Source organism: Platalea leucorodia, assembly GCF_965183815.1.
Source record: "Platalea leucorodia genome assembly, chromosome: 10".
Classification (NCBI taxonomy): domain Eukaryota; kingdom Metazoa; phylum Chordata; class Aves; order Pelecaniformes; family Threskiornithidae; genus Platalea; species Platalea leucorodia.
The window spans coordinates 1,587,537-1,603,484 of record NC_138832.1 but is presented as its reverse complement, the minus strand read 5'-3'; the positions used below and the strand labels follow the sequence as shown (position 1 = coordinate 1,603,484).

At 48.2% G+C, this 15,948-nt stretch overlaps 1 protein-coding gene across 1 annotated transcript in view; it reads right to left on the bottom strand.

Annotated features, from left to right (window-relative positions):
- The window catches only part of EDA (ectodysplasin A), a gene marked incomplete at its 5' end in the record, with an annotated part of 82,965 nt that overhangs the window by 26,481 nt on the left and 40,536 nt on the right, over positions 1-15,948 (bottom strand). The window contains one exon of the mRNA XM_082323417.1: positions 3,895-4,000. Within this exon, the coding sequence (XP_082179543.1) occupies positions 3,895-4,000 (106 nt within the window). The remainder of the gene's footprint in view (positions 1-3,894; positions 4,001-15,948) is intronic.

Below are 15,948 nucleotides of genomic sequence, written 5' to 3'. Positions count from 1 at the left end.
AATCCTGGTCCTTGAGGAGCAGAAAAAAAATAGTGGCAATATTTAAAGCTGTGCAAATGCTGGGTTTGGTGGCAGGGACAGGGAGCTGGCTTGAAAAATGATCTGCGCTCCTCAGGAGGGACAGGACCAGCCTCCCATTAACCCCCTCTGCCCGCGGCAGGGTGACCCGCGCCAGCGCAAGGCTGGACCGACGGCCAGCAGAGAGCGAGCCAGGCTGGCACCTCGGCCCGGGACACGACCTCGGCTTCTTTAATTGGTTCCAGGGCACCGTGTGTGGAGGGACACAAACAAAAATTAAGCAAACACGATCATAAAACATGACAAGCGGGCTGGAGGACTGAAGCTGGAGTCCTCAAAGGAGCCCTTGAAATACTGGAGTCATGTTTGGAAGTGACGGGATCCAACCGATAGCTTTGGACTATTGCACACAATTTTTTCTTGGGGTTTTTCAGCAAGCAACAAAGCGGCACCGAAGCAGCTTCGCTGCTTGTGGCCTCCCACGTCCCATCCCTGTGGCTCCGGGCACGGCCATGGCCGTCACCCTCCTCCCACCCCGTGGGACCAGCTCCGACCTGTCTCAAAACCACCTTTTTCACAGCAAAAGACTCAAAAGCAGATTTTCCTAAAAGAAACAAACTTTTAGGAATGGAACCGTGTTATCTTTGACATTTATAAATCATCGAAGCCGGCCCGGTGTTGGTACCAGGATGAGCAGGACTCAAACAGCCGTGGAAAGGACGGAGCAGCCTCCCTCCAGCCACGGCTTCCACACTCGGATCACTTTGGTCTTTCGCTGCATGTGTGAAAGGACTTGAAAGTTCATAAAATTAATTCCAGACAAATATTAGCGAGGCCTCAAGTGGAAAGCACATCTCCTTCCTCCTGGGAATTTATAGTTCATCCACTTTTATCTTCTGGAGGCTCTTTGGAGATCAAAGATTTGATCAACTTTCCCTTTGCAAAACTCACGAAGAAAACGGTGTTATCAGTACCGTGACTTGATTTTATTTATTTTTTTTTAATGATTCATTGCCCTTCTCTAAAAAGATTCCTTCATGTAGGTCTAAAACAGCACAAGTTACACAAGAAAGCTATTCTGTTTATTTATTGATTTTACGGTTGTTACAAGGTCAATCCCTACCCTGACAGCTTACACTTGTTAAATACCGCTCTACCTAGTAAAACCGGGATGGCCAAACACTAAGTAACTGTGTGCCAACACAAGCCACCTTGCTAATGTCACTGGGAAAATGATCCCCACCATCACCCTATGGGGTCAAACCCCCTAATTTACAAAAAGCCATATATAACTGGGGGAAGTGTGCTACGGTTCTGGAGTGACTCAGCTCTGAGGCATCCAGGGAACGTGAAGGAGATCTGGGAAAGGACTGCAAGTTATAAAAGTACGACACGTTTTCACCCAGGCACAAGGGTGACGAGGAAAGCCCGCGTTAGCCCACCGACTTTCAGCATCTATGTGGCACCGCGCAGCGATTCTCTGCACATCTGGCAAGAGAAAGGCAGCGCTGAGGCGGCCTGACGGACCCGGCTCGTTCCCCCAACATCTGCCCGCAGCACTCCGCTTGCACCGCTCGCACACAGTGGGAACTTGCTACTGATACAAGCGACTTGTGAAGTTGCTGGAATAGATTTCAAGGAGTCGGTGCAAAAGGACTTGGATCCTGCCTGAGCCATCTGAGCATCGGAGTGACACCGGCTCTAAAGATGATGGACCGCATTTAGCTGTAATCACTCAGGGAGTCTGTCCCAAATGCATCATACTTGTCAGCGTTCCGGGGAGGAGGAATCCGGGGAGTTTCATGAAGCTCTTTCTTGGAGCAGAGCCACAGGGAAACGCTTTTCCACTGTGAAACTGTGAAGGCTTCGGGGGAGATGGGAAACTCATGGAGCCAGGGAGCTGGAGAGGAAAAGTAACGCTAGCCGAGAGGTCTGTACCGCAGTCAGGACTTGGGCATCGCAGGCACCAAGCCACGCACAGACCACTACTCCGTTATTTCTTTCCCTGCTTTCCCTGGCATCCAGTCCTCTTCTCCTCTCCGTATAGAAATGGAGCTGTGCTTTTCTGCAGTAGGAAAGCACGGGAGCTCTTCCAGGAGCTCGACTCGGGAAGCCTCCTCACGTCTCAGGGTAGCTGGGCGATCATGAACAGACAGCACTGGAAATATAATTCCTCATGCTGAAATCAGGCAGGATTCAAGCTGGGGGAAGGGACTGAAGGTGAAGTTAGTTTTAATTATTTGGGTATTTATTGCTTAAGTTCTCAAGAAGTGTTGAGAGCGTTTTTGGTGCAATAAAGACGTCGCAGTACTTACTCTAAGTTATGCTCTACCTAAGGATTTAGAAGAACAAAAAAGGTGATATTACATGACCTCAAGCATGAAATATAATTTTGGTGGGGTTCGTTTTCCATTTTAAAGCACCCTTCAGACATCCAGGGGCTTTAGAAGACGCCTGCCGCATGAAGAGCCAGCCGTTCGGCACGCAGAGCGCTGCTCCTGGGGATCCCCTGGGAATCACCACCACGTCCAAGGGGTGGCATGCCATCACCCGCTCCAGGGATGTGCTCCTTGCCGCCTGCCTCCCCGTCCCTTCCCTACAGCTCTCTCGGCTGCCATGACCCCGCTGCGTGAGCGGCTTCAAAACCCCAGAAAACCGCGCTTCCCACTGCTGTGTCTCGTGCGCCAGGGAGGACTGCCAGGCTGCCCTTTCCCAGTCTTTCATGCAGAAGGCTTTATCTAGTTCTGGCCGTATCTCCCAGACCCTACCCACAGCGAGTCGCTGCAGTCCCTCACCCTGCAAAGCCATAACCCACCCACCCAGCTCCCACCGCCGCATCCTCAGCGCCTTTGTAGCCATCAGGAACGGCCTCCGTCTCCCAGAACTTCCCAGATTAAAAATTAAAATGCTTTAAGACAACCCCCTATCAGACAGCACCAAGTTGCAATATTTAGTGCTCGCATAAGGCGCACTGATCGTGGTATGGCCCATCGCATCACGAAGCGGGCGGTGGGACCGTCATGTAGGGGAGGCACGTTGCCAGACACCAAGTCCGAAACCAACCAGAAGGTCTGAAGCAGAGACCAGATACAAGAGAAGGGCTTTGGCATCCGAGCGTAGCAGAGCAGGACACATGGGGGACGATGCTCTCGCCAAGGGATGGTGATGGCGAAGGGAAGGAGCCACTGCCGCCCCGCAGCCCGTGAGGACAGACAGCACTGCCACACCAGGGAGGCCTCAGGCTACCACCCAGTGCCGGGCCACCAAGGAAGCCCGGCGCCCCTGGGGTTTGTATCACACATATTTGTTTTATATTTATCAAATCACAGATACATAATTGTGATTTTTTTGTAACTCCATGCTCTCTTAATACAAGCTCTGTACAACTCTGACTTCCCTTCACATGGGCTTCGAACCCACCGGAGACCCTCCGCTGCATGGCGAAACCCCGTCAGAACCCAGTTACCATTTTGTGATGCAGATGTTCAAGCTGTTTGTTAGACTACGAATAGCTACTTGATGATTTTAAGCACACACAGGTGTACGGAACAACAAATATAGGTATATAAGTACAAATTATAGCCTTAAACGAGTACAGAGTCTTGCTATTAAAGAAGAAGAGTGAAGGATGAAGTTACTAAGCAGCATCAATTTGCACAAAACGACTAGACCTACAGTTGCAGAAATCCTAACTACTGGAATTCCTCATCTGGAAGGCAATCAAAATTAAAAGCCACAGATGCCAATTTTTTTTTTCCCCCCACATACAGAACTCTGTACCATGATCATAACCATGACCTGAAAAAAACCTGCCAGTCTTCTGCTCGCCTGTGCAAAGACGAGAAGCGCAGCAGCGAGGAACAAAGCGGGACTCACCGTCTGGCCCTTCGCTGCCTTTACTCCGTTTATTTCGACGGACGCGTCTACCTTCTTCTCCAACGTGCAGCTTTTCTTCAGGGTGAAAGAAGTTCAGCAAGGCCAGCTGGAAGAAGAAGGACAAGTGTAAGCATCTTTGGCAAGGATGGCTGAGCCGAGCAGAGAGATCGGAGCCTGAACGCCAAATCCTTTCCATCGGGGACAGCTCTGCTGAGCCCTGGGGGAGACACGAGATGGCTGCTCATGGACACCCAGCTCATCCCAAGGGGAACCGCAAGGAGCTGTGTCCCCTTGGATGCAGTCTAGGATTTGGGAAAACTCAACCTGAAGGGTTTTGGCAGGGAGAAGCATGGGGCAGCGACGCAGGCAGCATCAGGAGAGATCTATAGCTGGAAATAATCAAATGCCCCAAATGCCAATGCGATCATTTCTAATTCTTCTCTGCAAAACTTGCTCAATCCTGGAGCTCTTTCACCAGTATTACTCACTGCCAGTAAGTTTTTCCTCTCTCAAGCTCTCTTCTGCAAGCCTCATTAGCTACTGAGATTCAAAGGTCTTCAGGGACCTTTAAATCCAATTCAGTATACCACATAAATTAACACTTTAAACCTAGAGCAAGTACATCTTTATAACATGATTTTTGCCAAGAGGCAAAAATTTTATGTAGCAACCTCTTATTCATGAAAAAAATAGTTGCTACATTAAAAACTCTTTGACAGTTATTAAATCAACATCCCTACCCAGAAACTGGAATTTTGGTTTAGAAGCTTCACCAGTCCTCCCAGCTACCCCAGGGCACGGCGGCTCATCGCCAGTGGCATTTCCCCCAGTATTTCCACTTCCTAAAATAAGGAATTTCATGAAAGATGAAAAAATAAACCAAAACCCTTGTTCTGCATGTTACTGCACTGCCAACAACCAGGGCTGCTCCGACCAGGATGGGGTTTTCTTTAAGCTGCAGAAACCCGATCGCAGTTATTTAAGCCACAAATACACACACAAACCAGATACAGCCTAAGACAAGAACGAAGAGGCTTCAAAAAAGCAGCACCAAAGGTTATCAAGCGCGTTATTGTTCTGAGAACAAAACCTGTGGCATCAAAAGCATCTTTGAAATAGCAGAGAAGAATAAAGTCCTTTCGTGAATTGCTAGTTAAAAGGGTGGCTCGTTAAGCTCCAGGCCATAAAAGTCCCTATCAAAAGTAATAATCACTGAAGGTCTCTTTGCTTTTGACGTGCCCCAGGGCTCTCACCTCCCCTCTCCCACCCATTGGGGTGCGGGGGGTGCACCCCTCCGCTCACAAACGCCTATTCCCCAGCTATTTCCCACGCACACACTCTTCCAGCCTCAGAGCATCCCATTCCCGCTTCCTAACGAGCAGCCGCTGGCTTTTCCATTTGCAGCTTGCTTTATTCCACCAAGTCCCAATGCAGTCTCATGACCGGGATTTGGGAAACCAAAGGGTTTCCCAAATTCCCAAGCTGTTGCTATTTCTTTCCGCCTGTGCGCAGGCAGGTCTGCGTTGACTGCGATTCCCGATGTTTTGTCATTGCAATGATGTCGTGTCTGAAAGGACCCCGAAACGCCGTGGGATGGCCTGGGACCAGCTCCTCACAGCCTCACCGCACGCATGGTTATACTTGTAAAACTACCTAAAAAAGCAAGGACAAGTAAAAGCTGGCACTCATTTACCTAGGGAAGGAGCAGGCACAGCGTCGGATGGAGAACCGGAGGCTCTCACTTCCAACAAACCTTAGCAAACAGAGGGAACAAGGGGCACAGCTCCCCTCCACCCATCTCCCCTTCCCTCCTGCATCCCACCATGCTGTCCCAGACCCGGAGCACGGGATGCTCCCGCCGGCACTGCCAGGACCTACCCAACCAAGCACGGCACGGGATGAGCAAAAGGCGAAGGGTTTTTTCAAACCACTTATTTAAATCAAGTTGAAACATTGTGGAACGAATTGAAGGAACAAATTGCATAATAATTCAGGTTAAAACTTTATTGAAATGGTCAGCCCTGCTTTTGAATGCTGCTATTACTTGGCGCTCTTACGCGAGCTTTACAAAACAGGACTAAATCAAAGCACTCGAGAGGATTTTGTAACGGCACAACCCTAATCGTGTCAAAACAAACAGGTTTCCTTTCCCTGCCACTGCAAATACAATTTCCACACAATATCCACAGTTTTGCAAAGCTCCAGCATAACATTAAGCTCACCCCACGCCACCTCCTCCTCCACACCTGGGCACTCACGCAGAGATCAGTGATAAATACACCGGGGGGGTATTTTTCCCTGCCAGGTCTAAGCTGGGTCCTCGCATGCCATGCTCCCACCCACGCTGTAAAGAAACACAACTACTAGCGGGCTGGGAGTAATTCAGAGAAGAGTTTCACCTGGAAAATCCAGGATTTGGAAAGGATGAAACACCCTGATTTCTCATTTTGATTGATGGGGTTTGTCATTTTCAGTGAAACAATCAAAATTTCTTAAGAGACTTGAAAGCTTTTCACAATCTGAACAAAACCATCTCAGTTTAGTCTCAGAAGAGGAAACAGGAGAGACGGACACAGTATGTTTAATTTCCCGGACAGTTAATCAAAATAACCTTTCTATTCACAAAGCTCGAGTAACGGGGCTCTGAGCATGCTTTGGTCAGCATTAACAGCAATGTGAAACTTTAGATTAAAAAAAAAAGGCAAATAAAACACAACCTCAGATTATGGCTACCAAAGCACATCGCCCAGCCTCTGCACCCAGCTGGACCTTCCTCCTCCTCCTCCTCCTCCTCCTCCTCTCACCATGGATGCAGCGAGAGCCGTCGGCACGGTCCCAGCCCTCTGTTGCCGCTTCCACAAAGCTGATGCTGGAAAGCACCGAAATGGGGACCGACCCCCTGCCCTGTCCCTGTCACTGGGCTCCTCCCGAGCCCCCCACGCGGCAGCTCGGCTCTGCTGCGTCCCTCGGGAGCCAGGGGACCTTCCCAGAAGCCACCTCCACAGCGGTGCCACTGGGCAAGTCCCACAGCGCGGCACCGCATGCCGTCATGGGAATTGTCACAGGCACCGGTGGCTTGTGCCACCCACGTCACCTGCAGCATCTTCTGCACCCCCTCTCGTCCTCGGAAGAGGCTCTTCAGATCATGAATATGGTGTACAAAGCTATTTTTTTTTGGCTGGGAGAACGTATGTTCAACATTGCGGAGCATTTTTTGTTTTAAATAAAGACGGTTGCTCAAACCTTCATAGGATCACAGAATGGTTTGGGTTGGAAGGGACCTTTTAAAGCCCATCTAATCCATTCCCCCCACACACACAGCAGGGACATTTTCCACTAGATCAGGTTGCCCAAAGCCCCATCCAACCTGACCTCAGACACTTCCAATGATGGGGCATCCACGACTTCTCTGGGCAACCTGTTTCAGCATCTCACCGCTCTCATCATAAAAAGTTTCTTCCTTATGTCCAGTCTAAACCTACCCTCTTTCAGTTTAAAACCCTTGCCCCTTGTCCTGTCACCACAGGCCCTGGTAAAAAGTCTCTCTCCATCTTTCTTATGAGCCCCTTTACATACTGAAAAGCCACAAGGAGGTCTCCCTGGAGCCTCCTCTTCTCCAGGCTGAACAACCCGAACTCTGCTACTCTGTTCTCACCCAGGTTTTATTCTTCTATCACACTTACCACTGCTCAGTCAGGAAAATTTTAAATATTGGCTAAAAGGAATCTACCCATTAAATACCATCTTTCTAATAAGACAAAGTCACAAAGAGAAATGACAGTGAGGGTAAATGACCAAAACATACGTTTTACCTAGAAAAAAACCCAATAAAAATAGCTCGTGACAGTAATTACAACCACACCAGCTATGAGCACACGCTGCTTTGAGACAAACGCCCTTAAACTGAGCTTTCCTGAAGAAGTAACCCACCAGTCATCCATGCCTAGCCTGGTAATGGACACAATGGTGCGAGCAAAAAGACAGAGAGAGTTTTCCTAGGGCCTACTTCCATAGCACTTTTAATTACGCAAGCAATGGCCTTAACCCACGGTGACCAGCGGACAGGGGTTCAAAGAGGTCCATGTCTGGATGGAGGGAGCTGCTCAGGATCACGCTCCGGAGCTCAGTGTCAGGGCAAGGGATGGCCAAGCTGCTTGCCGGGTGCAGGGCACCGCTGAGCCCCACTGGGCTGTGCGCTCCCACGCCGATGAAGGCGAAGTTTCTCTCCGATGACTCAAGGGGCCCGTTGTTCCAGGGGCCGCAGCTGCGGGAGGTCGGGGATGCGCGGCCGCCGGGTCAGGCGGTGAAGGGCCGCGCTGTCCGGCTGGGGACCGGCAGCTGGCACAGCTGCGCCGGTCAGAAGAGCAAGTGATGCTTTTTCCATTCGCCACCCCCTGAGATATGATTAATATATTCACTCGCTGCTCTTGGACTCTGCAGCTTTTGGTCTGGACGTAAGGGTGCATGTTGTTGTGCCTTAAACTAAACTCATTTACTCCCTGTTATTTGGTGTGGCCGCAACGAGGGAGAGGATTTGCAGAGCAGAACGAGCAGATGTTTGCCACCCATCTAGCAAAATATGATGCAGCCACACAGATGCAGAAGGAGAAATAACCTTCAGTGAAATGCTGCTGGCTGGACACTACTGCAGAATTACGACATGGAGGTTGCTGAAAGCAACACTTATGTCTGAAAAACACATTGAGTGCCAAGGACGGCTTCTGCGGGCTCCCTCCCTGCGCGGGGAGCAAAGCAGCGGGCTGGGCAGGCGTCTTGGTTGACCCACTGTGGCCATTCCCATGGCTGAGCGCTTCCCAGCATTTTAAAACCACCCAGAAACATTTTGCACAAGTATCAGTTGCATCCTTTTAGGAAAATATGGAGCAAACACACTTGCAGGGCTTGAACAGGCACTTGCCCGCTAAGCTCAGGTGCCCCACGCTCGTCCCCTTAATCGGGGCTCGTGATTTGGAGGTGCAAGACCTGGATCTTTGCTGGGTTTGGAAGATGAGATGCCGGAGCTGGCGGAGCAGGACCACGAGCGTGGGTGTCCCAGCCGAGGGGATGTGCAAACACACCTGCAATGGCCAAGCCCGCTGCCCCAGCGAGGCAGCCGGAGCGGGGCAGGGCTTTGCTGGAGCACCCCGGCCGCGGCACCCACCCCTTCTGGGGCGGTCTGAAAGAAATGACTGTCCTGGTCCGTCATTTCACTGAAACTCCTCATCCTCAAAGTCATGGGGAATTGATTCTCTCAGCCTCTGTGCCTGGAGAGCGAGAGGATTTTTGAGGAGCCCAGCGAGCACGTACCTGCTCCCAAACAAGAAGTCGGATTTGCTCTGTAGTTACGCAACAGCGACAGAGAAGTTTGGAACAATCGCCATTTCCCTCCTCCCCTGATTTAAAGCCCTCAAATTACCTTAATTTTAGAAACACCATGTAAACCCATTACGACTCCATACTTTTAATCAAGAAAATCACTATAGGATGCGAAAAGGTCAAAAAGCGAAGAGAGGAAAAATCCCAGGGGAAACGATACCTCAAAATAACCTGTGAAACAATAGTGAAGGCATGCCTCACCAGAATGAATCCGTTCTACCTTGGTTTCTCTCAGCAAAATAAAGCACAACAAAGGCGTGCGTACAAAAGCAGTGATTTTCTCTGCAGCCACATGCAGAACCCGCTCTGGAAACGCAGAGCAAAGCTGCTCTGGGCTGTCAAGGGAGCGCAGTGGGAACCCCCAAAATAACGTAGCCTGCAGTCACTCAGAAACTCATCTGCTTTGTAAGGATGGACGTTCCACACTCTACAGAAGTAAGAATAAAGAGACATATATTATTTTTCTTTAAAGTACCATAAAATAGGAAGCTTTCTTCAAGCTATGAAACCCGAAGGTACCATGGAGTTATGGCTGGATATACAAACCACGTGCAACACGAAAAACAACGCTGGGATGCTGAAATAACTGTTAAGGTTTGCGCATTTAACGGCATCCCTCTGCAAATGCCTTAAATAACACACATCCCTCAGAAACACTTTATAGGAAGCCACTGGACACCAAGGGAATACATTTCCAATGGTCAAACAGCTTGAAAGCGAGAGAAGTGGGAAAATACATCCGAACCTATGTTATGCACAAAAGGCGTATTTTTTTCCTTAGGCAAAGCCAAGTTGGTAGGAAGAACTACTAGCTTCTTCCCGATTAACAGCGGAGCTGGGAAGAGCACGCAAGCGTTCAGGTGCACAAGCCCTTCCCAGTGAAAAGTGCATTCTTGCAAAGTCTTTCAGAGCGCATTTATCACTAACAAAACCCCCAAAGACTTCTCCGCACGCTGTATTACAAAGTCGGCTACCAATTAATCATGAGAAAGCTAGACCAGCCAGCTTTAGACCTAATCAATAAAACCCACGCTCTCCCACAGCACAATATCTTAAAGGGAAAAAAAAAAAAAAAAAAGCATGAAATCATCCTCTTGCATTATTGTTTAATGGTATTGTTAAAGTCAAATTCCCTCATCGTTTGCAATTTTGAAGATCATTAGCGCGAGAAGGCTAATAACAAGCCTAAACCCTGTAGAGGCATTCTTTGCAAGCAATACTGTTGTTTTTCTGGTACTCTGAAGTTCAGCTGTCAGAGGTTGCGGTTCGGAGTAGCAGCTACTTGAATATCAGCCCCATTGTCCTCCATCAGAAATTCGCCTCTGGTAACACGTGGTGCAAAAAAAATTAAGTAGATTATTTATTTTCAAACAGACTAGAAAGAAGCTTGGGGAGTAGCTTTGCCTTATTGAAAAAAAGCCCCATTCAACATATTTTAAGCCTTGTTTTTGTCATCATTACTTTTTTCCTCATAAAAATGCAAGAAGCAGAAGAGTAAACAATTCCCATTTCTATGTGACAAGGATTCAGACACAATGTCTTGTTGGCAAGACAAGCCATAGCCCTGAATGCAAACCTCTCGTAACGCGACGCATGCCATCAGCCAGACCCTGGGCAGAGAGCGCGATGGAGAGAGCAGAGATTATACTTTCTATAAGCCACAATTCTCATAACCTCTCTTCCCCCCCAAATCTGGTGTTTTCAGCCCAGCTCGGCTGCGTGCATCCTTTCCAGCGGTCTGAAGCAGGTTACACGTTGTCCTCTGCAAACCCCTCCACTGGCATTTTTTCCTGCGTGAAAGGTCAAGCATGGTCCTCTCCTTCAAGACTGTCCATAACTCTTCTCATCCCTATATCGCTCTCATGGCTCCATCACCCCTCTGCCACATCCTCGCTCTCGCCAGCTATTCACCCTGAAGCCCGAGGTCCCAGGGGCCCAAACCATCAACTTTGAGTTGACACAAAACCCACCACAATTCCCCCTCGTTCTGATCTGCGCGCAAGGATCCTCGCTGAGGCTTTTAGACCCAACGGTGATCTTTAAAAGCTTTTTTCACCCAAAGCTATGAGGCAAAGCAATTCTATAATCTAGAGAATAAAAGCACCAGCGATGCTACAGAGCTTATCCAAAGCCAGGCGGGAAGTTTGGGTGGAAGGAGGGACTGAGCTATGCCTCCGGGCAGGAGCTGGAACAGCACAGCCATCTCCATCCCAATACTCATGAGGAGCTTCATAACGAGTGATGACCAAGGAGCCAAGCAAGTATTTGACCATTAGAAAACAGAAACGACCTTGGTCTCATAGATGGAGGTGGACCAGGTAATGCCATGGACCAGTGGCGCTGCACCACCTCCTGCCAGCGGGCAGGAACGCCCGCCTCAGTAAAGCTATGGCCCCTAATATGCCACCACTGCTTTTAAGAAGCGGATTTGAAATGCTTTCGATCTGCCAAGCATTTCTGTCCTTGGGTTGAAAAGCCTTTCCAAAGAGGACTGCGCAATCCCAGTTTTCAGAAGGCCAGTGAGTCACGCTCCCGGGTCTTCTAGGCACTGCGGTAACAGAAAATCATTAGAGAACAATAAAAGAGGAGGGAGCATATTTTCCTAAGATTTTATTGGTATTTTAACTTCATTACCCAGGGAAGCCACTGTATTTTTCAGCACAGAACGTTAAATCCGATTGCCAGTTATCAGTTCAAGCCTCATTACAAAGCAACGAATGCAGTGAAATAATTGCCATTGGAGGGTACAACACAACTCAAACTTTCCTGCAGAACCGAACCCTTCCCAGAAACTTTCCTCTCCCTTCCTCCTTTCCATGTGTTACAGAGCTTGAAGCTGTGGTCCTAGATCTACGCCAGCGGTCATCGTTTCTCATGCTGCAGACCCCCACAGTTACAGCTACCAAGCTTTTACTGCCAAAATTGGTAACCTGTCCCAATGAAGGGAAACCAGAACACAAAGTAAATATTTTAAAATTTCATTTGGAAGTAGTAAAATGGCTAGATCAAACTAACGCACCGAATGCCACACCATTTTCCAGAAACAAGCCTACCTTTAAAACAAAGGCATTTTTTTCCCCTACCAGAAGACCCTCACAATCAGGAGCCAGTCACCCTCTGAACGTCTACTACAGGTAGCAAATTCCAACAATGCAGGCAGGAAGGCAAGTTAAAGCTGTACACCAACTAAACTACTACTGAAACTGCCCAGCTCCTGACAGAAGACCTTACTTCCCAACACTAAGTGCCTCACCACCTATTTCCAGCAATACAGTGCTGTCTCATGGTGGTTTCTCCGACTATGTCAAGTCCAGAGGCTTTGGAGAGCTGATCAAGCCAGCTTCTGCGCATTCCATAAATTTAGCTTGGTTCAATATTCAACATACCAAGCATTTATATTTCCACCGCTGATTCATTTCTGCTTTTCCAACTGTTAACAGTTCTTTGTGAAGGATCCGATCAGCATCACACACAAAAAGAGGTTTTCACAGCAACGTGCTTTAAATCCTCCAGGCTGAACCCCAGCAATCGCAGCCCACGGGACAGCAAGGCACAAGGTATGCTCTTCCAGCCCCTGGTCCCACCAGGCAACAGGACTTTCTGCTGACTTGGGAGTCCAAGTCTTCTCCAGTGACCACCCTGTCTTGGCCCAGGGGGATACATTTATTATGCAGGCTATGGCTGCTCTTCCATATTTTCAGCTGCTGGTACGTGACTTTAGCCTGAAGGGAGAGTTTCACCCATGCAAAAACCTCAGCCACAGTAATTAAAGCACAAGCTCCACAGACACGGCTGAGGAGACAAAACTTGAGGATCAAGTCAGAGCTGCAGGCTAAATGCAAGATGAAAGCGGTTCTGGGCCAACGTTGATATCGAGCCACACTGGAGAATAACTCCTCGTGGCATTATTTTCACGATTTCCCTTAGCAGCCACATCTGGGCTGTGGGTCAAGGGAATGAGAGGTGCCAACGTCCACGTACGACATCCCCTACGTCCACCTGGAAGCAGGGAGGGCTGACCATGGGTGCAGGTCTTGACTGCATGTATGGATGACTACCCAAGGATTTCACCCTGGCATGTCCAAAACAGAAGTCAAACATGGGAGAAGAGACTTCAGTGAACAACTCTATGAACAGTGGTGCTTTCTGCACTTTTTTTAAATAAAATAAGAAATAAAAGTATAAGTGAAGGGAAAACCTGATCCAACTGAACATACCATTTGCTTTTTACTTTCTATGAACTCCGGGAACCTGAAGCAAATGCACTTAAACCCTGACAAGTAAGCACATGGCAGCAGCAGCAGGCAGATGGCTTTGCTTCCCACGGAGAAGGAAAGAGCGTAACTTCGGAGAAGGAAGGGTCCTGGCATTCCTTCAGCACAGGCAAAACAACCCATACAACCCCGAGAAACACAGCTTCTGTCATAAGTCTCCATATAAAATTTGTTTCCAGCATAAAATGGAGCCAGGTACACAGTCCAAATCCCTGGATTACACGTACATCACAACTTTGACTTTGTAGGAGCACCTAGATAGCTAAATTTGACACCAAACCAGCACCATCTCAAGCCTAGAAGACCGTCATTTGGTTTACAAGGTGGTTTGCCCAAACGCTTGTCTGAAGACACCCTTCTGTGGAGCTCCCTTGGTCTGGAGGTGAGTGGTACCTCCCGTGAGGACGCTGGACGCAGGCGTGATGCCGCCGGCGCTGCAGGCGGACGCCACCTCGGCAGCGCCTACGCTACGGACGGCACAGAGCAAGGGCTGAGGCTTCCAATTTATTACACCTGTCGGCACTGAAAGGGAAAGCTAAAAACACAACCCAGATGTGAGGTGGAACAAGGTCAAAGCCGAGTTTAACACCATATATGAAGACACCTGTAGTAAATTTTTTAATGGTAGCAGGAGTAAGAGATTCCTGCTGCAGGCTTCCCGGTCCGGGCGCAGCGGACCTGCAGGAACCGAGCACTTCACTGGGAACACGCTGGTTAAAACGCTGAAAAGTATCAATGTCAGTGCAAGGTAAGGAACTTAAATCAGTTCCTTTCGTCTCCCAAGGAAATCAAATTTAGCTGTGAACCAGCGCCAGACAGAGATCTGCTGTCTATTAGCATGAATTCTCGGTTTTTCACATTTTAATTAGCCTTCATAGTCTTTTCCAGTCCCATTTTCAGGCAGCTGGGCTATGTCCCCCTCCATATGGAGGTCACAGTTTCTTCTCCTGCATACCAACAGCCATTCTTTTCTTATTTTAGCTTTTATATTACCAAAGCATTTGTGCACTTTTAAAAAGCACTGTGCACACTTGCTTTGGGGGGAAACCTGTGAGCTTAAGTGACTCGATATTAGCCGTATTTTCTCGTTTTGCTTGTTTCTCCATCTGTGGCTTTGCTCATGCTTTCTCATGACCTGGATCTTCTCCAGTACATCCAGGGTACATGAGGTCAATAGCACAATCCTCCTTGAAGCCATAATACCTCTTAAAAAAAACCTCCTGAAATCAGGCACTGCTCCAGCAAAGAGCTTCAGGGCTCTGCTGCTCTGCTCGGAGCCCCTCCGCTGCCCTGTGAAATAAAGAATTGGGTTCTCTCCAGCCTGCAAAGGCGCGCCTTCAACTATCCTTAGGAGAAAGTTTCCTTTCACCGTGTTTGAAAACATTTTTAAGAATACCTGGCATGTTCTGTTAGCCGTGACAGAAACACTGATCTCATCTGGCTTCCACAACCAATATAACATGAACCGTAACGGGACGGAGAGAGCGTTCCCAGAAGATGCTGTTGGGCCACTCTCCACTGAGCGTGCTTCTCTTCTACCCAACGCCTTCCATTTGCACCACTTTCAGAAGTTTCTTATGAGACGGGAGCACTGCAGTCCCAACATCCGAGAAGAACGGCTTGTTCAATGAATAGTCATCACTTTTTTGAACCCCGTCTCCAAAGCAGATGTACACTCAGGGTGATAAAGCCAACTCTTCTTGCAAGAAATGACCAAACAGCAGAAAAGGTGCAACCAGATCCTGCTCTGGAGCTTCCCATTGAGAACATGGCTGTGGTACCTGAATTTATGACGTTTTTCAGTTCTCTGATATTTGCCCTTTTATCTTTTGAAATTCTACATAAACCCATTGCTTGAGATGGGACGAGTTACCTTGAAGAACAGTTTTGGATTCACTCGCCGAGATGATTCCTACAGTAGAAAGTTCCAGGACAACATTTGTCAGACACTGGAACTGCTGAACTGCTGCTTTCTCTGCAAACTTAATTCTGCCCTTGCTATCGGACATCCACTCCTCCCCTTTTTCTGGAAATCGTAAAAAACCTTCATCATTTTGAAATCTTTTTGTTTTAAACTGCTCAGATCGATGAAGTTTTAAAAACATTTTTCCTTGCTCCATAACAAACCAAAGCCTTCCTGTCAGAGTGCATTTTTCCTTTTGGCACAAGGGTTTTAAAAATCCTATTTTCTAAATCTGGATGTTAAAGTTGGCCTTCAGCTATGATTAATTTTTATGACATTTTATTGGAAGGAGAAAAACGGAAGGGAAGGAAACAGGAGGAGGGAATCAAGTAGTCCAAATCAAATAGCATTACCATTAAAAGAAAAACAAGTCCACTGTAAATGTAACATCCATGAAATAATGCATCCAATGTACGGATAAAAAGTCCGCTACAACAACTG